Source organism: Scatophagus argus, chromosome 11 (assembly GCF_020382885.2).
Source record: "Scatophagus argus isolate fScaArg1 chromosome 11, fScaArg1.pri, whole genome shotgun sequence".
NCBI classification, from domain to species: domain Eukaryota; kingdom Metazoa; phylum Chordata; class Actinopteri; family Scatophagidae; genus Scatophagus; species Scatophagus argus.
In genome coordinates this window covers 9,137,203-9,162,575 of record NC_058503.1, presented here as the reverse complement: position 1 = coordinate 9,162,575, position 25,373 = coordinate 9,137,203, and the positions used below count along the sequence as shown (strand labels likewise).

The window sequence follows — 25,373 nt, the reverse complement described above, 5'->3', positions numbered from 1 at the left end:
AGAGGGGGTCATTAATGCGCTGCACTGATGCGGATACGTTATCTGCCCTGAGGTGTTGTTTGTGTGTGTGTGTGTGCAAGCCAGAGACAGACAGGGCAACAGAAAGAAAAAGAGAGACAGGCAGAGAGGTCACCACTTATATGAAAAGTACACACAGGCAGGGATACTTTCCACTCAGACAAACATGTCATGTATCACTGGATTTTCTGTCTCCTCTGCACAAAAACCCATCCTGTGCATCTTCCCAGCGGCCTCTCCAGTCTCCTCCAGCATGCCAGATGGCATCCGAAGCTTTCAGTGAAGACAATGGCTGCCCATTGATCTCACCTCGCTGGAAACACAGGTCCACATCCGACCTCAGGAAGTGGATTACATGCAGGGAGACACACAGCTGAGATAGCGGAGTAAATCTTATTTGCTTCATTTCCTTTAAGTTGAGATAAGCTGTGCGAGCTGGAAACCATTTTGAGGTTTAACAGCTTCCATGTAGAGTTTTGTCAGAATCTGCACTGCACTCTGAATGAATGATAAAGATTTTGAGCACTTGCTTACTGTTTTATAAAGAGCACTCTCAGTCTGTTGTAGACTCACTACTGGTAGATTTTATAGGCCTGACTCCTTGGTATTTATGTGCAGCGGTCTACCTCAAGAGCATTGTGCTTCATCTCGTCCTCTCTCGTATATAAGCAATAGAATTTTATGTCCGCTGACTGCTGGTGTGCCAAGATCAGCTCTACATCTGTCATTGTCGTGATATTTCCCCCAGGAATCAGTTAGTCCATTAAACACTCTGCCTGTCTCTAAAGTCCAGTTTGCTCTGGTGTCTTGTGTGTTTCACAAGTGTGTGTTTCCTTTCACTCAACACAGACGACCATAGTGGTAGTGTTAGCTCATAGAAACATCTCTTTTGTGTTGCACATTGGTTTTATCTTTGCCAGATTATTGTTTGAATTTTCCACAACAGCTGGGCACAAGCAATTATTGCTTTTGCGATTTTGACTTTGTACGGAGCTAGCTTTTCATGGGATTTCATGGGATTGGTGACAAAAACATATTACCAGACTTATTGTTTGACTACTGTGGAGTGACATGCTGCACTTCCATTTTATTAATCCCCAAGCCAGACAGAATTCAGGTTTCAGGAGGCCTTCTACTTGTTGGATGTTGATGTGATGAGCATATACAGGTTGGAAACAGCTAACTGGGGTAACTCCCTTATAGCATGAATGCAGCACATACATGGTTTGGTTGATTTATGATTAGAGAGGAGAGGAGGTACAGTATACAGTAACTACAGTCCAGAAAACAGCCCCTATTCGTTACAGCAGAAAATATCATTATACCAGCATATGTTATGGTTCCTGGTATGTGCCACAGCACCAGTGTTAGCAGATAAGAACTGTGTTGTTATTGACCTTTGTGGATGAAAAATTAATGTCTTCTACACTTGCAGGATGTCTGCCATTATGTGTGTGTGTCTGTGTGTGTGTCTGTGTATAAGTGTGTGTTGGCTGGCTGCAGCTGCCAGAGGGAGATCTCTGGCTGAGTTGAAGTGACCTGCTGTTTAATGGTCACTAGAGATGCTGCCAGTCAATCACCATTACTGTCCGCTGCCTTCTGTGTCACGTTAATGATTCAGGACTAAAACGTCCAGCATCCTGTGATGGACCACAGGGGTGTTTTGAGACTGTACTTTAAAATAAAAGAGAGAAGAGAGAGCCTTGGTGCATTAAAACCAACTCTGAGCGTGACAAAAACCATCTAGACAGAGTGAGGGTGCAGCTGTCTGTTACATGGAACAGGCAATTTGTATAAATTATTAATGGTCTGGACACGCTGCTCTTCACACTTTAGCCACCTCTGTCAGCACTGTGCGTTAGTGCACTGTATACGCTAGAAAATGCAGCAGCTGGGGAAATTATGTGGAAAAACATCAGCCTTCCAGGAGAGGAAGAATCTGCTGATACAAGGTGAAGAAGCTTGTATGTTGTATGATTTACTCACTATCTTTAAGCCACAAATGCCCAGAAAAAAGGCCAAAGCTGAAGTGAAAGCTATTGAATTTTGTAAAGGATGGGGATGACCCACATTTCTGCAGAAATACACCATAGACCAAAAAAAAGCTTCTCTCAAACTCACTCATCCCACTTAATTTTCTGACAGAAACTCACAGAGTGATGGGTGTGTGATGTATCTGAAGTTTCTGCAGAGAGATCACATTGAAGTTCACTGATGAGGAGTGATCATGACCTTGTGGCATCTGTTTAACAAGGGGACTGTTTAGACTCACTGTTAGGTTTTAGTTCAGACACATAAAAATAATTTCTCTAACGCGCCTTGACAGGCTGTGCTGGAGCTTTTGAACACATCACATGATCCTCCTCGGCAGATGGAGTTTGCTCAGTTGTCATGAACTTGTCTCTGGGGTTCATATTGGAAATGAATAAGAAGTCCTTTAAGCGCACAGGAAGAAAATGAAATTATCCACATAAATATTGTGAATCATTAATTGTTTACATGAGTAAATAGTGCATTTCTATGGGCCACAGAGTTGATGCTCTAGAGGGCATTCAGAGCAGCATTTACAATCGTGTATGTGTACTTAAAATAAAATAAATGACAGTGGCCATGTTCATCTAGGAACAAGTCATCCAGTGGCTCACAAATGTGTTTTTGTTAGTTTTTGGCTACACAGATGATACTTGCAAGTAGGATGTATTTGCTGTTGGTTTTGAACTTTAGAGGGGATTTGTTGACAGTGATCACCCAAAAATATCAACAGGCATTTAAATCCTCACTGAACTGCTATTTCTGCTGTATTTGCAGAGCACTTGATCCAAAGCCAAACATTACCTGCTGTATGAACCATAAACCTTTGCAGCGTTGGCACATTATAACATAAAATAAGTCGTCTTACGTTGTTTCCACATGATACTGTTTACATTTGAAGCTTTTCCTTGTGGAAGAATCGTTCAGTATTGAACTACACACAAACTGGGATAAAAGTATTGAAGGACTGAAGTCTTAAGGCATCATGTGTCCTCTGTGTCTTTGTTCCTCTGTCCACCCACTGAATGTTCAGAAAGGATTGTATTTTATATGTATCCCATGTTCATTTCTCATGCCGACCGGAGCCCAGCTGCTCCCAGCACACCTGCTCCCAGCACACCTGTAGTCTTTAATTGGCAGATTGATTCTGGTGCCTGTAAGCCACCTGCAGAAAACACCAGACTGACTGGCGGTAAAATGCCACAGAATGGCAACACACCAAGCAGACCAAGCAGTGACTTTGTGGCCAGATGTCCCCAGTAGAGCACTGACTCTGAGACAAATGATCCATTATATGTTTGAGGAACATTAATTTTGAATGTTAGGGAATGTGAAAACCTTCTCCACAGTGTTGATAAAGCGGTGAGTCACCGTGTTTTCCTCTGAGCTATGTTATTAGTGCAGAGCGGAGAAGTAAGTGCATTTCCTCTGTCCAGAAGCCAACGTTTAACTGTCTTCTCTCTCGTGTTTACTCAGGACAGATAGAGCGACAGCGAGAATGTGTGCTGTGTGTACTAAGGGAGGGCTGAGCCAGGACTCCACGCCTACAGCCACACACAATTCAAACTCTGGAATAGTGTTATGCTCGCACAGCGTGGCTGTAATATGATTGAAGCTCAGATAAATATTAGTGTCACTTTACTGATGTTGTTGACCAAGTATTTGTCATGTGTGCACAGTACGTCAGAAGTATTATGTGGCCCAGTTGCATGGCTGCCAGAAGTTGTTCTGAATTATTGCCTTCTGTACATAGACACAGTTGCTCATTTATTAGTCTTAGCTAAAGCTAACTCAGACTAACACAGTCCTGTTATAAATTCTACCGTCAAGAAGGCTGTTATGTTGAGACTTTTCTGAGATTGTAGTCTGTGCTTAGTTGGCCCCATTTATGTTCCTGTTAGCACTACCAGCAGGTCAAGGTGGCCTTTCATTGTGGCCAGTCCAAAAACACACCTGTGCGATACTTGTGATGTTTAATCAGCATCTTGATGTGCCACACCTGTCAGGTGGAAGAATAAGTACTCACATAGTGAAAAAAAAATGTGCTTAAAATCTGAGACAAATTAGTCTTTTGAGTTTATATAAAAAAAGTCTTGAATCTTTGAGTTCATCTTGTGAAAAATGGGAGCAAAAACAAAAGTGTTTATATTTTTGTGGGATATACATCCATGTTCCCCACCGAATGAATTTCAATGAATTTACTGATCCAGTGAGTTCATTTAGGGCCACCAGCAGCATCAAAATGTCTTCTATATGTGATTAGATGTGACCAGTATCACTAAAAACCTGCAAAACTAATGACTTTCCCATCAGTCTCAGCTATACTTTGTGTTTCATGTTAATCAACAAATGTAATTTAAAATATATATATATGTTATAATTATAAAAATATAAAATATATATAATGATAAAGATGGTAAACATGAGCTAATTATCAGCTAATTAACAGATTTTAGCAAGCTGACCTTTAGTTAAAGGCTCTGCTGTATCTAAATACAGCCTCATTCTAAAAGATCTGAGATCACACCAAGTGATGAGTTGAGCAAGGCATGTCTTTCTCAGCTATTAATAATTTTAAATGCAAAGGTATCTGTAAGCTGTCATGGTTTCCTCTGTTAAATCCCCACATTAAATCTAAAGATGTCTTTAGCGGCTACAAGGCAGCTGCTATTCAGCTTAAAATGCTCTAATCACTGATGTCATGATGTGCCTTTGGTTGCAAATGAAGCTGAGATGATGTCTGCTGGTTCATTAGTGTTAATTCATGTAAAGTGAAGGGAAGAGGGGAGAGAAGAAAGGATGAGGATGAAAGAGACGGTAATGAATAAGGACTGAAGGAGGCTGGTGTGGGCTTATGCAGATCCCTCCACTCCATTCAGTTTTTATTTCCCAACTTCATTTGCACAAGCACTGGCAGAATTTTGTCCCTGTTCTCGGTGCCTCATATAACCCTGTATATTAGTTTCTGATCTTCATGGTTGGTGTTATTGACAGCATGAAAAGCTATTTCTGTGCAAATCTGGTTATTCACAACAGTTTACTGCAGCAAGATTGAGGATATTGTGTGTGTGTGTGTGTGTGTGTGTGTGTGTGTGTGTGTGTGTGTTTCACATACAGCATTCATATCAAATGGGTGGGATCAAAAGAAATCAAATCCACTCAGCATTATCACAGCACAGCCACAGGGACTGACATTTTCACTGCTTTACACTGTCCCCTATAGACCATTTAACATAATATAAGCAGTCATACCTCATGTGGTAGAGTCAATAATCGAAGCATTGATGGTTTTAACCCTGCCCCCTCCTGTCCATATGTTATGGGGTGTTTAAGCAGTATACTGGACTCAAATTGCTCACGATGAGTGCGTTCGGGGGAAAATTAGAGTTTACAGCAAGCAGTTGTTGAGATACATTAGTCTGGACCAATGTGATGTACAGTCTGTCTTTGTACAAAAGCATCTACCGAGTGAATGTTATGTAACTGTGTATGCAGGTGAGCAGATAATTAGTGTTGTTGTGAATTTCAGGAAAAGATAGGGCCTTGCTAACAGAAGCTGAGAAATGTGGGTGTTGTACTCTGAATGTCAGGCTGGGAGCCTAATTGGGAGGTTGTCGCTGCTGTGGAGCTGTCAAATGTCTACCAATTACTTGTGCTTGTAAACCTGAAAATCATTGTCTTATTTTAATTAATGCTTTTTACACTGGCCACAAGCCAAGCACACCAACCATGACTGCTATTACCAACCAATTTACTTGATATTTGCCATCAGCTTTGTGTGTCTGTTTGACCTCATCTAGGTTTCCTGTCGTCTCCACTCTTCAGCTTTCCCAAGAAACAGAAGATCAGAGGAGGAAAACAGGACAGAAGTTCAGACTATGCCAGCACCAAAAGAACAACAACCCACACATTAGCAGAATATTACAGGAGCACTTTGCAGCATAATGTAGTTCTTTCTGACTTCGTCCTTGCACCATCTTTGCTTAGCTAAAGTAATTGGCTGAGTATAGACGGAGAGACCAATGGAGCAGGTTGGAGAGGATCTGAACCTCTCCTTTCTGCTGGAACATGAGAGGGACATAATCCTGAAGGTGCTGCAGAAAGACGAGAAATTGAGGAAACGAGAGGAGAAGAGGATAAGGTGAGGACTTCAGTATCACCATTCGAACTCATGTTCATCTCGTTCTGAGTTTTTATGCCCTTGATGCCCTTCTCTTTCTGTCAAACAGGAGGCTGAAAAATGAGCTGCTGGAGATCAAACGAAAAGGTTCCCACCGGCCCCAGGAGGTGGGAGAGCGACAGTGCGCTCGCTGCCTGAAGAACTTGGGCCTGATCTTCGACCGTGGAGATCTCTGTAAGGAGTGTCAGCTGCGCATCTGCAACGACTGCCGCGTTACACCTCCTAACACGCGCCAGTGGAGGTGTAATGTTTGTGCCAAGATCTCGTAAGTGTGATGCCTTCAGGGATCCAAACAGGGATGGGTTCCAGATGGTCTGGATTAGATAGTTAATGATACCGCATCTGTCTCCATTTGTCTGTGAGAGCCTCAGGTGTGTCAGAGCATCTCAAAGGCTATAAAGAATCATTCACAGGTGTAACTGATAACATTTAACAAAAAAAAACCAAATGCATTCAATTTTTAGGTAGGCTTGTTTCATGGTCCTGGTATTGTGCATGCTGGCTCACTGTCATAACTTACTGGGACACTTGATGGAGCTGAGTATCACCTGTGCTTTCCATGCTATTACAAGTCAAAATGCCATGAAAGATGTTTCTGTTAGTTGTTCCAAAACCTTTATTTTGTTTTGTTCATAAGATTCAGATCCAGTCGCTGCCAGTTTTTGCCATTTTTTTGAAAACATATTTGATATTTGCAACTGATATGAGCGACTGATAAAAAAAATCAGCAGCTACATCCAGGAGACTGCACCTTTTTCCTCTTTTTTGACTTTTTCAGTGTGCACGTCAGCCCATGACACTTTTGTGTTTTGCACAAAGTGTCCAGTGGTTCTGTGCATGGTTGAGTGTATTTACTTTACTTAGTCATTAGGTTTGTGCTCTGTGCAAGCTGGTGGGAACAATCTTCATGTGTAGTTTGTCCAGACTTTGTAGGTGTCAGCGGTTTGTCTCCAAGCTTTAGGTGCAGCATCACTGCAATGCAAAGCAGGCAATGCAGTGATTTGGATGTTTATTCTTATTCTCTTCGAAAATGTGATCTAAAAAGTTAATGTAAATTTCACCTTGTTTCTTTTATTTTTTAAAATAAAACATTATAACAAATCTTATGTCACTCACTTTGAGGACCACTGCTTTATATGCTTTAGCCGCAGAAGTGCTGTCTGACATTTAGAGCTCTGCTTCAATGCTAACTAACTAATCAAGTCATTACTGGTAAACATTGGTGTTTGGTGTCTGTTCTTCAGGGTCAGTTAGCAGTGGGTTCTCCCTGCAATGACTTTGTACATTGAACATTTACACAATAAGAAAATCAATAGCCGTGATGCAGTGAAGTTCTGCACCGCCACTTTTCTGAACAATCATACTGCAACCACAGGATGTTGTTTTTGAAAAATTGTGAGAAGTACAACTTTTCCCAACTCTTGCTTAGAGTATGCAAATTGTTTTTGCTCTCTCCACCTACATATGTTACCCACAGCTGAAGTTAACTTCACCAACTGAAACACGCGCAGACAAAGCGGGAGAAAAAGTGTTTGCACAAATCACTTTTCATCAGGGAGTTTTCATGTTCTGAAAAGTGTTAAAACACTTATTTGAGTTTCTCCAGAAGGCATCATAAGTTATGAAAAAAGTCTTATGTTTTAAGAAGGAATTAAACATTTTTTCTAGCCTGCAGCTCATTGAAAATGTTTATCTGTGTGATTTTAGCAAAAAGTAGGATGAAAAATACCCTGTGCTACTGTTTCAGACCTCTGGTATTATGTAAAATTCATATATGGATCTTAGTTAAATTATAGTATTTTTTTTAAGTGATTAATCCATTCATTTGTACACCTGTTTTCTACTGCTTTTCCAGGTCCAGGTTGTGTTTCATGAATAATTAATGATATTATTAGAAATTATTGTAAGAAATAGCTTGAAAGTTATTACCTTAGCATTAAGTGCTAAATGTAAGTAATTCTTAACAACCTTAACAACCCTAGCGGGTTTCTTGATGGTGGAGACATATTAAGTTTAATTTAAACTAACTTTGTGAGGCCTGTACAAATCCTGTCATCACAAAATAACCCATTGATTAATGATTTCTGAGAGCTTAGGTGGATTTGTCCTTTGAGAGAAACACTCGGAGTGTGTTGCCCAGTAATACATGGATATTGTGTTTGCAGGGAGCTGAAGGTGGTAACAGGAGAGTGGTTCCTGGAGGAGCGGTCCAAGCGCTTTGAGCAGGGAGTGCCGAGCAGTGACGTGGTCAAAAAGACGATCCTCAGCAGTCCGATCAGTAAGTTTCACCACTAATGCCCTGAAAACTGCAAAACTGTTTTCCAAACCATAATGGCCAGGGAGGAAAACAGTATGCTAGGTGGTGATGTAGTGTAGGATTGGAGTGCTGATTTATTAATGGATGCTTGATGTTTCTGATCACAAGCCACAGACAAAAAGTCCACAGACAACCTGTCAGCCCCTTCTGAGTCAGAGAAATCCGACACGCCGAGATCCAGCAGAAGCGCAATACTCAATGTTAGGAGGAAAGGGTAAGATTTATGTTCGTGCAAACGCACACATTTTCTGAATATAATGAAGTTTACTCAGTGAACTACACAACATGACGTAATAAAGATATTCAGGATGCGGAGACAGGAAGGATGAAATGAAACCGCATTTGAAAGGAATCTGCAGTGTGTTGAGGACTCACCTCAGTACAAAGGCATTAGAGAAGATCAAGTGGACGCTCATTTGATTTCTCAGAAACCCTGAATGCATTTTAAAATACATTTGGTGGAGCTACACGGCAGTAACTGGATTATGCTGGCTATAGCATCACTCCTTGAACTGGCTCCACGTAAACGGTTCCTGAAGGCATCACAGACAATAAAAGCCATACAGGGAAAAAGCAAGTCAGCTCTGATGAACAACAGATGTTAGGGCTACTCTATTAACAACAACAACAAAAAGAACAATAAATTAAGTAGCCCATTATTAATTAATGATTTAAACACTATAATGTCAAACAAACATTTTTATTGAAATTGTGTCTTATCTTCAGGTCTGTTTAATATAAAAAATATGCATCCTCATCATTTAGTGATTGAGAAAGTTGAATTTTTGAATCTGCATATGAATATATAATATATTTGCATCAAATGTCACAAACAGCTGTGACAGGATTCTGACAATCATTACATATAATTATATCAGTGAAAGGGAAATAGAGAAAAAAATTCAAAAATGTTCTTGCAATGATAAGAAATACTTTTTATTAGATCTGCAGGTATTTGATCATAAGCTAAAATTGGAGAAATAAAAATCTGACCTGCTGGTAATGCTATATGAAAAGTTAAGAAATGATTAAAATTCACTCTCAGGGCGAAATGGTTGTCTGCACCAAATTCCATGACAATCTACCCATAGCTGTCAAAGCATCACAGTACAAAAACTCCAACTGCGTGGTGGCACTTGAGCAAAAGTCGCAGGATCACTAAAGTCACTCGGCTTTTTGCTCTAGTGACCATGAATGTCTGCTTGACGTTTGTGCTGATATATCCAATATATGCTGAGGTAGTTCAGCGTGGACCAGCGCGAACAGACAGACAGACCGTTGCCATCCCACATGTCCCATGACGTGGCCTAAATTTTTAAGGAATTTCCCAAAAATCTATCACTAAATTTTTCATATACTGCCAACCAAAAAGAGAAACAAACTTGACAGAAAACCCATCTACTCAGTAGAAATAATGGAAGGAAGGAAGCAAGCTGTAGAGCTGAGCTACTGAGATGATCTTGATAAAACACAGAGAGACGAGATACACAGTGTAATGACACTGCAGTAATGAACATGAGCGAATATATCCAATTTACAGTAGATAACAGACCCCTGTGTGTGTGTGTGTGTGTGTGTGTGTTTAGAAGGATGAAGATAGATAAAAAGGACAGCCGACTAACCTTGAAGCCAGAGAGTGGAGTCAGCAACGGAGTGAAATCTGTTTCGGATGGAGATGCTCAAAGCGTCCGAAGTGTTCGCTCTGCCCCGAGTCCGCGTTCTAACAGGTGTCCTTCCACACTGCTAATAATCAGACTGAGCTTTGTATTGTCTACCACATGATGTCACATCAAACTGTAGCTTCATAAGAGTCCACATGAACACGTTTTTGGGAGCTGTTTTGAACTCAGAAAAGGTTTTAGATCCTGATAATACAGATGCTGGTACAGTCTTGTGAATAGACTTACATTATGACTGTTGTATGCATCTCGGCTAAAACTGTGTTATATCTCTTCGAAAAGTGAACAGTCTCAGGCATCAAGGCTACGTAACTGTCTTATAAACACAGGAAAAATGAAGTGAGTCACCTCTTGCACTAAAGAAGTTTAGCGCTCTGCTTACCTGATAAATAATTTAACCATAAAGCTCTTCTAGACTTTCCAAATGTTATCAGACCGAATGGACCCGATTCTGATCATGAAAGCACTACCAGAGCACCAGTGCAGGAAAGTCACCACAGGCTACAGATTTAAAAAGGCTAGTCTGCTGCTAAATACAGAGAGATTTACCTGGCAGTGATAGGCTTAATCAGCATTGTTTACACTCATTTGCCAAGGGCTTGAATGTAACAGACATTTATTTATAGGTTAAAGTCCCACACTGCAGCTTTTAACCATCCATTATCTATGGAGCCAAATATCCTCAGGCAGGTTGTTTCCCTCAAGTGTCACACAGCAAGCAAGACTTAGCGTTAATTTGTAATGAAGGATGAAGGGAGCGTAAATATTGTTAATGATGTTAAACCGGTTCCTTTCTGGGTTGCAGGGGCGGTACGGTGGCATTGGAGTCCTCTGGGATGCCAACTGTCCCCAACAATCTGCGTTCCCAAACTCTGGACAGATCCTCCACTCCCAGCGACCACCGGAGGGTCAGGGTCAGCAACTGATGCACACAAACGCACATACAGAAACATGCTATGGAAACCTATCCAGATTCAATAGATCTTTTAGCAACTTGGGTGTGTGTGTGTTTGTGTTTGCACGCAGCCCGATGGAGCAGAGAGCGTTTCCAGTTTACACTCCAGCGACATTGCGTCCGAGAAAAAAGCTGATAGCCATCACAGGACGAATTCAGGCACGCCGACCATTTCTGTGTCCAGGGCTTCGGGTTCATCAGGTATCAGCCCACACCTGTTTCTTCACTTTTTTTTTGTATTCATGCTCTTTGTCTCACAGCTTCACAGGTCACACACACAGACATTTCAATATCACAGTTTCAAGATGCGTTAGAAGCAGTCTAACAGCACCTCATTAAAGGTGATGTTCTAGTCACAGTCTAACCTGAGCAAAGACACTCGGCTGCTCTCCAGCTTAGACTCTTAAGAACTTCATAAAGGATGACATTATACCACAGTCCTTCTGTTAGGAGCAGTTGTCACATCTGCACACATTACACTATTAACTTCACCCCATCACTGTCTGCTGATCCTCTTTCTGTGTTGAAGGCTCCTCTTATGTGAGAATAAGCTCCTCCACTTTGTCTCTCTCTGTGTCAGACCTTTTATCTCCTTAATAACCACTGCTTAAGGGGTGTTTTAAGATTAGAAAATGGCTTATATTAGTGTTGTTAGCCTGAAATGTGCTGCTGATTGGGGAACAGATGTATTAGATCATATTATTAAGCATTAGATATCCCATTTTGTATCACCGTTTTCTTTTCTAGCATTGTATTTCGAATTTTGGGATAGATTTAAGATCCCATCACTTACTGTCTCAGTGGCTGCCACAGCGATCACCTCAATGCACGTGTCTGCTTTTTCTAATTCTGATTAAATAAGCCACATGTGTGATGATTTCTTCTATAATGCTGGACGAAACAGACTGATACTGCCATGAAATGTGACATTTAGATGGAACAACAGAATTTGGCGGACCTGTCCGTTTTTTTCTCTAAAATCTTAATATGAAAACGAAATGAATGAAAATTATTGTTCTGTTCAGTGAACAGGGAAATTTTAGCTGTGGGGACAAAAAAAGTCAAAAATGAATATACTGTTTGACAACACAAACAGGCTTAGCTAAACAGCCAAACAAGGTTAAGACAAAATAAACTCTTAAGCCTCACATTTTTAACTTGTTCTACCCGCTCTGTCTGTCAGCATGATATTATGAATCTAGCTATAAAGTGCATCTTTGGGACAAATCTGCTGAGAACATAAAAAAAAAAAAAAATCAACCAAAGACAACATTTTCAACCAACTCATGGAGGTAACTTTACAGCTGATTAAACCTGCTGGTACCGGCTCTCATAAAAACACGAGGCTTGCTTGTTTTCTCTGCTGTATAAAAACCAGGAACCAAATGTTTCAAAAATTACAAGAAACAGTCTGCAAGAATGGAAATCTTATCAGACGTAGCCCTCTGACTCTACTGCCACACTACACGATGGGACGAGAGACGGTTTCAGTCTTCTCATGTAACTCTTGACAAAATAATTATATTAATGACATATTTTCCAAAGTGTAGAAATATTTCTTTAAATTCTCTCCTCTGTTTTTCTAATTGTAGTTTACTCTTACTGTAAAGCATTTTCAGCTGCATTTCTTGAACATAACTAGCAATTTTAATTATTCCTATTAAATGGAGAGCGAATTTGTGTGCATTGTGTGCATTGAAGTGCGCAGTAATCACTCATTAGTTTCTACTCTCTCTTGCGCTGTCTGCCTCTGTTCTTCAGTGTTTGTCTTCCAGTCCCTCTCCCCCTCACACAGCATCTTTGAAACTATTTTGCCTTTTCTCTGACTGTGCGACCCCCATCTTTCTCCCTCCCCCTCCTCCCTCCCTGCACCAGATCACAGTCGCTCAGAGATGGACTTGTCAGCTCCTGGTTCTGAACCCAGCGACGACACCCTCAGTCTCAGAAGCCGCTCGGTCCCCGGGCTCAATGACACAGTAAGCAGCATCAACCCGTCCCTTTTTCCTCCTTCAGCTGTATCCCCACACACTTATCACATATTTGATTTGTGCAACACATTCGCCACAATGCCAGCATCTGTGTGAAATTCACACAGACTGTGTGGTTGTTCAGTCCATTTAAATCTATATATCTACTATGCTGTATGCCCATACTGAGCTCGGGATCTGTGGGCTGATGAGCAGAAGCATCAGACATGGGGCTGAATGTTAATTTCACATCAGAGCTCACTTCAAAGAGCATGACAAGCATCTAAACGGCCGTAGGCTGAAAACAGGTGGAGGATCTGATGGTCAGTATAGGGCTGCTTTGTCTCTGCGCTCGCTGAGTGTTTATTTGCTTTCAGAGAGCTTTACGGAAATGCAGGCATTCAAACACGCGCGCAATTTTTTCGTCTAACCTCCTCATCCATTCATGCGCCGCAATGTTGCTGTAGAGCCAATGACACTGTGATTTTCTGTGTGAAAAACAAGTAAACAAATTAGCACACTCTGACCTGACTTGTCTGATTAAATTTATGGAAACTGGGTGGCTGCATCCACCCACATGGAGCAACTGTGTGGAAAACTGAGCAAAGTATGAAGATGCTTCAACCAGCTACCCAGATGCCATCTGCCTTTTGATTAAAACTAAATGCTGTCATCCGCAGGAGTTTTCTGATGAGGATGCGGAGGAAGACATCGATGCCCTGATGTCGGCCCACAGCAAGACTGTCAGCCGGCGCCTCAGCAACGCAGTGTCAACGGTACTGCTCATGTTCAAGCGAGTGCAAACACAAAAATATCCCAAAGCAGATTCAGGGAAGTCCTGCATGCTCACATACAGTACAAACATGTACGTGCACACTCACACATGTACGCTCAGCATCAGCCCATGCGGAAGGCGTAGATGTTCTATTGTTGACTGAGTAAGCATAGTGTGAGCTTCCAGGCCTGGGGACAGCTTGTGTCACGAACACCCTCCACGCTTGGAAAGCCTGTTGCATTTACATAAACTAACCTGACTTGTAGTATGATAATGTGGAGGATAACAGTCATGTGTATGAGAATGGTGTGTGGGAGCCAGACATTTTAATGCGGCTTAATGTAGTGTATGTTCTCTTTTGGGTGAATTAAGCCAGATTACGAATAAAACATGTAGCTGTGCAGATGTAGTTTAGTTTATATGTGCCAAGTTTTTAGATGTGTTTCTTATTATTTTGTTTTTTTGCAGTGCAGTGTTATTTTGTGACCTTCCCAGAAAAAAGAAAATACATTTACAGCAGTGTAAGTCAATATTATATAATCCACAGACCCAGTGAGGTCTGTGGATTATTATATTATATATAATTGAGTAGTTTTTGTAGTAGCTATTGAATTGAAATTAAATTTATAGTTGTTGGGGTGAAGGCAGAACCGATGGGTATCTCAAAGCATATAAAACCAAAACTGTCTGCATGGTTTAATTTAATATTCTCACACATATTAAATTTGATTTCCCATGTTTACACTTAGGCCTTGAGCAAAGTTGACTGGATCACATGTGTTACTATCTCTTGGACACCCTCACAACCAACTACAGAGTATTCAGCCTGGCAGAAAATCCAGTTAATCGAATGGCTTGGATAATTGGTTTATTTCCTGACTCATACCACGTTCATTGTACCCTGTGTGTGCGTGTGTGTGTGTGTGTGTTTTGAGAGCTGCATAGGTAAACAGATGAGACAGACGTCCTGCCTGTCTGACATTTATCATGTCATCTCATAAATGACTAACACTGTCACTGAGCTGCTGCTGGTTCTATGAATGGCTGTGATGAGGGACATTATGCAGATAGTCGACTCTATCATTCATTTGAGCTCTAATACACCCTGCCCACTGTCACATGATTCACTCCATTAGTATCAGAAGGTACGTCGATAAATCCTACCTTCATGAAAGCTTGTAATGTTTCTTTATTGTTTGTTTCTGTTAGGCACTAATATAAATGGGGTTGACAAAAACAATAAAACCAGCTGTCAGTATAACAGCAAAGGCTAACAACACTGTAGTTTTGTTGGGCTGTGAAACGAGTTCTGGACAAATTAAAACGATGATCTGCTGAAAGGTTAAGGTATCGTCAAAGTTGTGGCAGTTCAGTCTGATGGCTGAGATATTTCAGTCTCTGTTAACCCCGTAGCCACCACACACGAGTGGCTAAAATTTGACAAAATTACATGTAATGACTTCATAGATAAATTAAAGCTCGTGGTGGAGCTTCACTTGTTCCTCCCACTGACTCTTGCCCTGTGTGCGTCCATGTTGATTTCACAGATGATTCCAGATGAGTTGTAATCTCTGTGGGTTCCTCTGATAATCACCATGGTAACCATGTGTAATGTAGTTTCTGCATCTCCTCCTCGGGGTCTGTGCACAGGGTCTGCCTCTATCACTAACACATCAAAGACCTTAGATCTCTCTCTCTCTCTTCTCTTTCCCCTTCTTCCTTCCCCCCCGTTTGTGTCTCTTAAATGAATCCGCTTCTAAGACTTCCACTCCCGTCTCAGAGAGAAGGTGGGGGTACCTCAATGTCCCTGACTCGGATGCTGAGACTGTAAGTCTCCCCGCCTTCCATGTCTGTGCATGCATTTCTGTTCACCACTACATTATAGAACAATAAAGGCCTGCCAGTAGATCACCAGAGCACATATGTTACGTAACACGTTCAATAATGTCCACAGTTTTCTTTTCCTCTGTATCGTGGTGTATTCTGAATAAGCCTGTGCATTCAGTGTGTGTTTGTGCTTTTCTATTGAAGTCCAAGCTCCACACATTAAACCAGCCATGTGTCAAGCTAGCTCCCTGCAGGAAACAAATGAGGTAGACTTTCCAGTAGAAGAGGCACAGTGAGGCTCAAATGTGGCTTCTTTACTTCAGCGCTCTTCAGACAACCGTATTATTATCAGTGATTTACCAGTTATAGTCTGTCCTGAGCTACAAAAGTCATGTTTATCTGCTTTCCAAGAAGCTTTCAAGACAAAATTACCTGCTGTGTTTATAATGATTTGGACTCTTTTGTTCATGAAATAGGTTTTGCAGGTGCACAAAATGAGGCAAAATGCTGTCTGCTTTGTCGTATGAGAGGTGTTACGTGTTAGTCTGACAATCCATGAAACTCAGGAGGTGCAGAAGCACAGGTCAATACACTGTTCAACAGTTAGTGTTACTCCCAATGATAATAAGACCACATAATTGGCAGCTTTCATTCTTCTTACAGTTTTTACTTGATTTCACTTGTTGGCGATTTGTTTTTGTTTTTTTTGTTTGTTTTCGTTTCTGATTATACACTTTATATTCTGTCCTTTTATTTAAACTTTAAACCTTTGTTGTTTTGTTGTTTTATTTTTTAATTCTCTGTTCTGAGGATTTGCTGCTTTTTTATTTCTTATATCTTCTAGTAAACTGAATCTGAAATTTGGTTTTGGGTTTTTGGACTGTTGGTCACACAAAACAAACCAACAACAACAAAAAAACAAACTATACAGTTGAAAGGTTGAAGAAGATAATTGTCAGGTTCTTCAATAAGGTATCATGCAGTGCTCCTTGCAGTTTTTATTTTGCAGTATATCCAAAACATCCACAGTGGAGATATGTTGACAATATACAGAATATTTTGAAATCCACAACTTCTAAAAACGTCAGCATACTGAAAATGAAGAGAAAATGCAAAGAAAGAAAGAAACTGAGCGACACTCTCAAAGCACAAATCCAGTATGGAAATCAGCATCACTAGTGTGCTTCCACCTTATTATTTCACGTAATCTCACTTGCAGGCGTTTTCTGTTCTAACACACATCGTTCTGTGTGACCCACCACATGCTTTCGTGTGCAGCAACTCTGCTACTTATTCCTGATAAGGAGGCTTTCCAGGTTCATTTATGGTCTATTATTACTTTGTAGACGTAATAACAAAAATGATACCTTATTTTTTAAAACCTTTATTTATCCATGTTTCCATTAGATCAGTGCTTTTTCTTTTTTTCTTTTTTTTAACAAGGCTCTGTTCATATCAGCCCTGTACTTGAGCATCCTCATCCCCCCTTTGTGTCCATCTGAAGGCTGAAGACCACAGCATACACTGCTGGGGGGACTCAGTTATAATACGAGCATGAGTCTTACCCTCAACATTACCATGTACTGCCACAGATGATTCCATTCAAGCTCATGAAGGGCTGCAACTCTTTTATTTCTCCCATATTTCATCAGCGTTCTGTAATACTCAAGATGCTGTTTGTTGTTTTCTCTTCCCCGTCTCTCTTTTATGTTTTACATTTGTTGCTCTCCATGTTCCTTCCTTCCTTACCTTTGTGATTCTCTTTTCCTCCCTTGACCTTCTCTCATGTCTCTCTATCTCCTGTCTTTCCCTAACAGAGTAGTATAAACAGCATGATGAGCATGTACAGTGAGACCGGTGACTATGGCAACGCCAGGGTGAGCGGCGAGATCCTGCTCCACATCAGCTACAGCTACAAAACCGGTGCTCTCAATGTCCTGGTGAAAGAGTGTCACAACCTGGCCACGGGAGATGAGAGAAGGCAACGCACAGACGCGTACGAGTGCACACACACACACGCACACACCATACACTAAGCACAACTTAAAATAAAACAGTGACTTAATGAGTCAAAAGTATTTCGTCAAAGTCCTGATGAAAAAAATGCCACAGTATTCCATTATATTTATGAGCATCTGTTGTAATAACTGAGTCACTTTGTGTTTTTCTTGGTAGCTATGTGAAGACCTACCTGCTGCCAGACACATCACGACAAAGCAAGAGGAAGACGAGCATCAAGGCCAACACCATTAACCCTGTTTTCAATGAAAATCTGAGGGTGAGTTGCTGAAAAGCTCAAACAGGCAAATGTTACTCCGAGGACTCAGAATCGCAGCATGGCGGCTCACTGGTAAGAAGGTCCTTGGATTGATTCCCAGCTTGAGGAGAGTCGGGTGCTACAGTTTCACCCACCATCAGTAACATCTACTTTAGGTTATTCTCCTGTCGGTCAGAGTTAGAACTAGAGTTTGTCCTCATGACAGTCCACATCCTAATACTCGAACATGAAGGTTTGTTCAAGCATGATTTAAATGGAAACACAAATCCAATCCTTTTATCATTAAGCTCATGTCTGCGCTCTGTTATGTAGTATGTGATCAGCCATTCGCAGCTGGAGACACGAACCCTGCAGGTCTCCGTGTGGCACCACGACCGGTTTGGACACAACAGTTTCCTGGGCGAGGTGGAGCTGACCTTTGACTCCTGGGAGCTCGATTCACAAATAGAGGAGTGGTACGCTCTGCAGCCCAAGGTAAGGACCCAGAATGAGCCATTTGTCACACATGTTGTCTTCTACATTATACAAACACACACAAAGACAAGTGTATGAGCCGACTGTGAATGGTGCTTGTGTAGGTGGAGAGCAGCATAGACTCCATGATGCAGTATAAAGGAGAACTTACTGTCGTGTTGAAGTACATACCCGAAGAAAAGAACCTCATGGTGCCCGTGGATCAAGTACAAGGTACATTCGTAACTGTGATGACGTATATCATAGTGTAGTTCATGCTGTTAAATTTTTAAAAAAATAGCTGAAATGAACTGAAGTTAAATGAAATGAAGTTAGATCCTAATTTTTACTCTGAGTTGATCAATCAAACCCAAGACTGCATGTTTTTAACAGCTGAACCACTGCATCAAATTGAAATATTCCAGATGTCATTTTTACATTAACGTCCATGACACATTTAGGGTATTTGGATCTCTGCTAGAATTTGGAATTAAGTGTTTGTCTGTGCAGCATGTGTTTGTAAGTGTTGAAATTGGGTTAAAAACTTTTCTCACTCATTTGAGACAAAACAGAAGTTGCTTACTCACCACCATCCCCCACAATTTAATTTTAGAATTTTGCTGACCCTGCTACAAAGGATTTTGTGAAAATTCCCCTCAACTGATTATTTAATATGAACAAATGATTTTTAAATGACAAAGTTCATTTATTAACAAGTTCTAAACTCAAATTTAATATACTCTTTTAGAAATGATACATAACTGCAGACTTGATGGCTTATTAGAAAATGAGAAATCCCTCGTTAAGGCCTACATTTATCTAAGGATTTGTAAAATATTTTTGGGCAGTCATGAAGGCATTAGGTACAGTTTTATAACCCTTTATAAAAGGTGACTTATCAGAAAATGTTAGTCTTTCTCCTTGCAAATCGTGGGATATTTTTGCCATCAGACTTAAAGGGGGTACTTGACATTTGTATGAGTTTTCCTATATTTATTTTGAGTGCTTTACTTATAGTCAAGGGCTTTTTTTTTATTCATTCATTTGTGATTTGTTGACTCCTGGATGTAGGTTGTTTTTTCTTTGTTTTAAAAGAAGAACACATACATGCTCATTGTCATTAATTACATGTCCTGAGTGTATGTGCATTTATGTACATACGAGATGCTTGTTTGTCCGTGAGCATAAGGCATCCTCATGTCTAAAGTGTTTTACTACAAACTTGTTTCGTGTTACTTGAATAAACCTGAACCTGGAATAGAAAACTGTTTTTTTTTTTTCTTTCTCTGTGTCTGCATCCCTCGCCCCCTCAGTGAAGAAAAGCTTCCTGAAAGGCAAGAAGACGAGCAGCTTCACTCTGCCTAAAGGGGGCATGGTTGAGCTGCTTATCAAAGGAGCGAAAAATCTAACTGCTGTCAAGCCTGGAGGCACTTCCGATCCTTTTGTGAAAGGGTGAGATGCTCCTTTCAGGGGTGGGTTGGAAAGTTTTGAATGTGAGCCAGACTGGAGCACAGTTTTAAACTGAATAAAAATAGGTTAAGACTTGCTTTTAAAGCCACAATTGATGGTACTAATAATCTGAACATTGAACATTTTTTCTATGTAATAAATGAATGCCAAATTAACAACTTTGAATATTATCCGAAATAATATCAATGACAGGCTGCTGTTTGTTGTCTCCAAACAGCCTACAGTCATCTACAGATTATGAGACAATGGACCCATCAGCACAGTCATTCACCCCCACCCCTCAGACATCAGAACACATCATTAGGCATCTCTTTGTAATAACTGCCTTTCTATTTGTGGCAGTTTTGCTTCTCTTTGTGGAAGTTTTGTATGTTTGTTGTGGTCATTTGATTCACCTTCTGACTAGAAATGACTTTAGACAGACTCTGAGCTCCAGGGCCTCTGGACTGTGCCACCACCTGCGCACATGATGTGATATTGAAAAACACAGCCTGAGCATTGGAATTGAAGTTGTCTTCTATTCCCTAGATACCTCCTCCCAGACAGCAACAAGTCAACCAAGCACAAGACAGCGGTGGAACGCCGCACCGTGAACCCACAATGGAACCACACCTTCACCTACTGCGGCCTGCAGCCTGGAGACCTCAACAACGTCTGTCTGGAGCTCACAGTTTGGGACAAAGAAGCTCTGTCCAGCAATGTCTTCCTGGGAGGAGTCAGGCTTGGAGCGGGCACAGGTGTGTGTTTTCTCTAATAAGGTCAGAGGCTTGCTCAGAATTTCAAATCAGGGGGTTAAACCCTCTCAAATGTTAAACATCTCCATGAGGTAAAGAGCTTTACTGGAGGATTTTGAGGATGCTGATGCTGTATATATGCTGTAATGTTTACTCCATAAAAGTAGGCTTTTATTGAAGTTGAAATAAAAATGGCTTGAAAATATTTTTTAAAAATGTAAATTATGGGCATAAGTGCATACCAAACAACAGTCCTGAATTATAAGTTACATGTCATTGCTCTGGAAGCAATAGATCTTTAGTTTTACATTTGAGAGCAAGTATTCGTCCCCCAGCTAATGAGGTTGGCAGATTAAAAAATATTTAAATGTTTAAAGGCTAAACAGATTGTATGAGCTATGTGATTTGGGAGAAAGGGAAAATGAGGTCCATTTTCTTATGTCTTGTCCACACAACAGTTTTCCAAGACTATCTAGTTTCCCTGAAGTATTATGATGTACAGATGATCACAAGTGTAATTTTCTGTATCATAGAATTTTTTTCTTTTCTTTTCTTTTCTCTTTCTTTTCACATGAGCTTATGAGACATAGGTCCATTATACCCTCTACACATTTTGAAATGACATTATAAAAAATACTTAAAAAATTACAATTTGATTAATTTCACAAGATTTTCAGACCTTCATGTTGACAACAACGTCTATGTACTGACAAAACATGTACTGTATCAAAAATGAATACTGATTATTATATTTATTATATACTGATTTGGGAAATTGGAGTATCTGCTGTCTTGAAGAGATTGAAGATGAAGAGATACAAATCTCATATCTTTTATTTTCATTTGAAACTACAGCCAGGAGCCTGTTAGATTAGCTTAGCATAAAGACTGGAAATAGAGGGAAACAGCTAGCCTTGCTCTGTCCAAATGTAACAACATCCTACCAGCACATGTAAAACTCACTAATTAACATTTTATACATTGTGTCTTTTAATAAATACCAACACAATAGAACACTACCCCACGGTAAAACATAATTTAAAGTGAGTACAAACATTCAGAACTACTTCTTTAAATTTACTAATTTTGTTTCAAAAGACAGGATTGACTTTGTAATTAGTATTTACTCTAATTTCGTCTGTATTATACAGTGCATATGTCATTTTACTTTATTTTGCCATTTTATTGCATGGTTTGAAAATGCAGGCAGCATTCGGGATCACACTTGTATGATTTGTGGTGTTACTTGTTTAGTTGTAGTTAATGATATACATTTAATTTGTTCATTTATAATTGTGTTAACTATAGATTATAAAAGTTAACTATAGATACCATTTCATCTAATATCCAACCTTGAGTGTCGAGAGACTTTTAATGTCCTCAGGGCTCCCTAGTAGCTTTAACAAATTAAAGCAAATGTTTGTTTGTCTCTTCTCCTCTCAAGGTAAAAGCTACGGCAATGAGGTAGACTGGATGGACTCATATGGGGAGGAACAGCGACTGTGGCAACGCATGATTGAAAACCCAGAAGTCCCTCAGGAGTGCACTCTGATGCTGCGATCCAGCATGCGCAAGTGCAACACATGAGCAAGAGACAGAAAGGTTAAGAGAGAATGAGGGAGAGGAAAAAGAGAAGGAGAGAGCTGGAGAAGAGGGACGGTGAAGACAAACAAAACAGTTTAGCCTCCAAGACTCAAATGTTCAGAAAGGAACACAGACCGTCCCTCTTCTTTCGCCCTGCGGTGTCCTGTTCAGATCCCTCCTCTTGTCCAGAACCGCCATTCTACATGCCTTACACACTCATCTACATGTGCCCCTCTGCCCTCCAAAGCATCTAGTCTTGACCAAGCACTGCTGTCTGCTGCTCTATGTGAAGAACATGTGTTGTATGTAACTTATCAATCTTATTGAATAAGCACACAGTGTGACTTTTGATATGTCCATCCTCGTCTCTGTGATCCAAGTACCGGAGTCATATCTGCATGTAGTTAAAGCTGATGGAGACCACTAGTAAGACATTAGACAAGGCAGTGATCAATAGTGTAGACTTAACACATTCCCCTTATGAGCAACCAAGCTGCATCCTGGTCTTAAGCACATGATGACGCTGAGGTTCATCCTCTTAGAAACTGTCGTGTACAGAGGTGGAAAGTGACAAGTTCTTGTACTGCTGTCTTACTCAAGTAGTGCTCTGACTTGGCTTTATTATGAAGAATGAGTGAATGATGATCAGTTGTGATGGAAACTACTGTAGTAAAATTACAGGAGTAGCACTTTTGAAGACTTCTCAGGTAGATACGAACTGTATGGTCGATATGGAAGGATTATCCCATTTTATTGTCGATCACCAGTCATTTCCAGAGCTCTCCAAAGCTGTGACCATCTTCTATTTATATGCTTTCATTTAAATCTACTGTAAAGAATACTGTTATTCTTTCTTGTCACAAATTTCTGAAGGCAACTAAATCCTACAAGGGGTGAGAGTTCTGATTTTAGAGTAAAATCTAGATGTAGCTGGTATCGCTGATAAAGCAAAATGTAAAACAGCAGAAATGAACAAATCTTTGCAGTTGAGAAGCTGGAAAGACCAGATGTTGAGAATCTTTAGTCTTTAGTGCTGGCAGCTTCACGGCTGGCTGTGTCTGAAATTTGGTCAGTCCAACACATTGGTCCAGACTAAAATATCTCTGTGACTGTCTGATGTGTTGTCATGATGTATTGGACAGACATTGGTCCTCTGAGGATGAATCTGACTTTTGGGATCCCCTAACAACTTTGGCCCAGTGGTGGGCCTCTGTGCCTTCTAGTGTGCTACAGAGACAGTGATGCTGTCAAATGATGAGATTGATTTCTTTTGTTTTTGAATCTAAATGTGAATTCATATAAATAAAAAATGTGTGCATTATTCCACTGACCACTTATGTTTCACTTCATCAGGTAGAGACAAAACTACAGTATAGCAAGCCAACATTATGACAACATCAGAGGCAAAGAACAAACTGAAAGCATCTTTGAATGCTACTCTGTCAGACTTTCCCAGTCCACCAAAACGTCTTTGTGTGCATTTTTTGCATGCTGACGTTAGCAGTTAGAGGTAAAGCTCTGATGTACAGCCCCACAAAGCTGCTAGCATGGCTGTGCACTCTTGTGTTGCTTGATACACAACAACCATTTAATTGAAAAGGAAAGTGTTGACTGACCAACTGATTGATTTTCAGCATTTCAAAAAAGCACAAGTTCTTGAAAAATGTGAAACGAAAGTACATGTAGTTAGTTACTTTCCACCTCTGGTTGTTAGAAAAAAAAAAACAAAACAAAAAAAAACTCGACAGATTATACAATTTAGACTAGTTTAAATGTAAATTTACATAGCACTGTATCAGTGTGACAATAGAAACTGCATGGTATTAGATAATTCAGAGGTAGAAGAACAACAGAAGGTTATGTAAAGCACTGATAATGACATCATTTTAACCTCAGAAGAAAAATGTGATGTGTGAAATGCATTGTCAGAAATCCTGAGATGGGGCCAAGTGTTAGCATGAGTCAGCACTGAGGTAAGCTGCCTTCATCTCAGGAGCCTACTAATGACTCAGTGACAGTCACCTTGTCCCTGTCACCCTGGGCTCTGCGATCCACCATTCTGTGATGAATCACACTATTCACAAAAGCGATTCTCGAGTTAAACTCTGTACAATCATTTTTCATGTGGAATGCCAATTTTGTCCGCTTGTCCTTGGAAGACCCTCTGCCTCGAATTCCCAGAGTGAAACAGCTTCACACTGCACAACTATAGTAATAATACATGGTGTTCACTGTGCAAAATACTTTAGATGAGAGGCAATATCTGATTACTGAAGAAACTCTTGATGTACAGCATGTACTATCTCTGTTGTGTCTGGTTTCAAAACATCAAACTCATTGTATTCAAGCCTATTTTGTCCCAAATGTGTTATAGGAGTATTTTGAAATAAAAATGCAAGTTTCCATAGACTGACAGTTTGCCTTTTTGTTGGATAAGACTTCCAATATTCAAATACTATTTGTGCTTTTGTAGATTTATGACATACTACATATGTTCATTCATTTTCTATACCGCTTATCCCTCAGGGTCGCGACATACTACATGTATACATACAAAAATAGGAAAAAAGTTTATACCTTTGCTGATGACCCGCTAAGGTATTTTCCTATTTCATTAAACAGCCGTGTAACCACAAGTTGATCAAAAATCCCAAATACGTCCTGCTTCTCTGTATGAATGCCTGAAATTGGCTATTTTGCTTTTTCTTCAAGTGTTGTTGAGTACATCACAAGCGTTACCTGTTTAAAGGTACAGTTCACTCAAAAATGGAAATGCAGTTAGTAGAAAATGAGTGAATTTCCATCTCTTTGGATTTGCAGGAGAAAACATCTGCCAGTGAAACAAGTTTGTTTCCTGTAAACAAGTGTTCCTATCCTGAAACAAGGAAAATGAACTTACAAGCCTAAAGCAATAGCTTTACATTTTGGGAAGTGGGCTCATTTAGTTGGTTATATGAAAAATAAGATGAAAAGATCGACACTCTCATATTCCAATTAGCTAAATTAACCTTAGTATAAAGGGAAAAAAGTCTGCTAATCAGCTCCTCTAGAGCTTTAAAGCTTTAGAGCTGGAAAAAGGATGAAATAAAGGTTTTTGTTGTTTTG

The 25,373-nt window shown here is 40.2% G+C and overlaps 1 protein-coding gene across 3 annotated transcripts in view; it reads left to right on the top strand.

The window, feature by feature from the left end:
* Window positions 1–24,015, top strand: part of sytl5 (synaptotagmin-like 5) — a 34,652-nt gene extending 10,637 nt beyond the window's left edge. Inside the window, exons 2-18 of one of the 3 annotated variants that reach the window (XM_046404786.1) lie at window positions 5,850–6,190; window positions 6,279–6,494; window positions 8,395–8,507; window positions 8,655–8,760; window positions 10,133–10,273; window positions 11,031–11,133; window positions 11,252–11,381; window positions 13,056–13,156; window positions 13,828–13,923; window positions 15,684–15,749; window positions 17,567–17,745; window positions 17,925–18,027; window positions 18,340–18,501; window positions 18,606–18,714; window positions 19,794–19,932; window positions 20,479–20,687; window positions 22,129–24,015. In XM_046404786.1, the coding sequence (XP_046260742.1) occupies window positions 6,072–6,190; window positions 6,279–6,494; window positions 8,395–8,507; window positions 8,655–8,760; window positions 10,133–10,273; window positions 11,031–11,133; window positions 11,252–11,381; window positions 13,056–13,156; window positions 13,828–13,923; window positions 15,684–15,749; window positions 17,567–17,745; window positions 17,925–18,027; window positions 18,340–18,501; window positions 18,606–18,714; window positions 19,794–19,932; window positions 20,479–20,687; window positions 22,129–22,271 (2,235 nt within the window). In that variant the 5' untranslated portion in view covers window positions 5,850–6,071 and the 3' untranslated portion in view covers window positions 22,272–24,015. Of the gene's footprint in view, window positions 1–5,849; window positions 6,191–6,278; window positions 6,495–8,394; window positions 8,508–8,654; window positions 8,761–10,132; window positions 10,274–11,030; window positions 11,140–11,251; window positions 11,382–13,055; window positions 13,157–13,827; window positions 13,924–15,683; window positions 15,750–17,566; window positions 17,746–17,924; window positions 18,028–18,339; window positions 18,502–18,605; window positions 18,715–19,793; window positions 19,933–20,478; window positions 20,688–22,128 lie in introns of all 3 variants that reach the window. The other 2 variants (XM_046404785.1, XM_046404787.1) reach the window with 2 other exon arrangements.
* The last annotated feature ends 1,358 nt before the right edge of the window (window positions 24,016–25,373 follow it).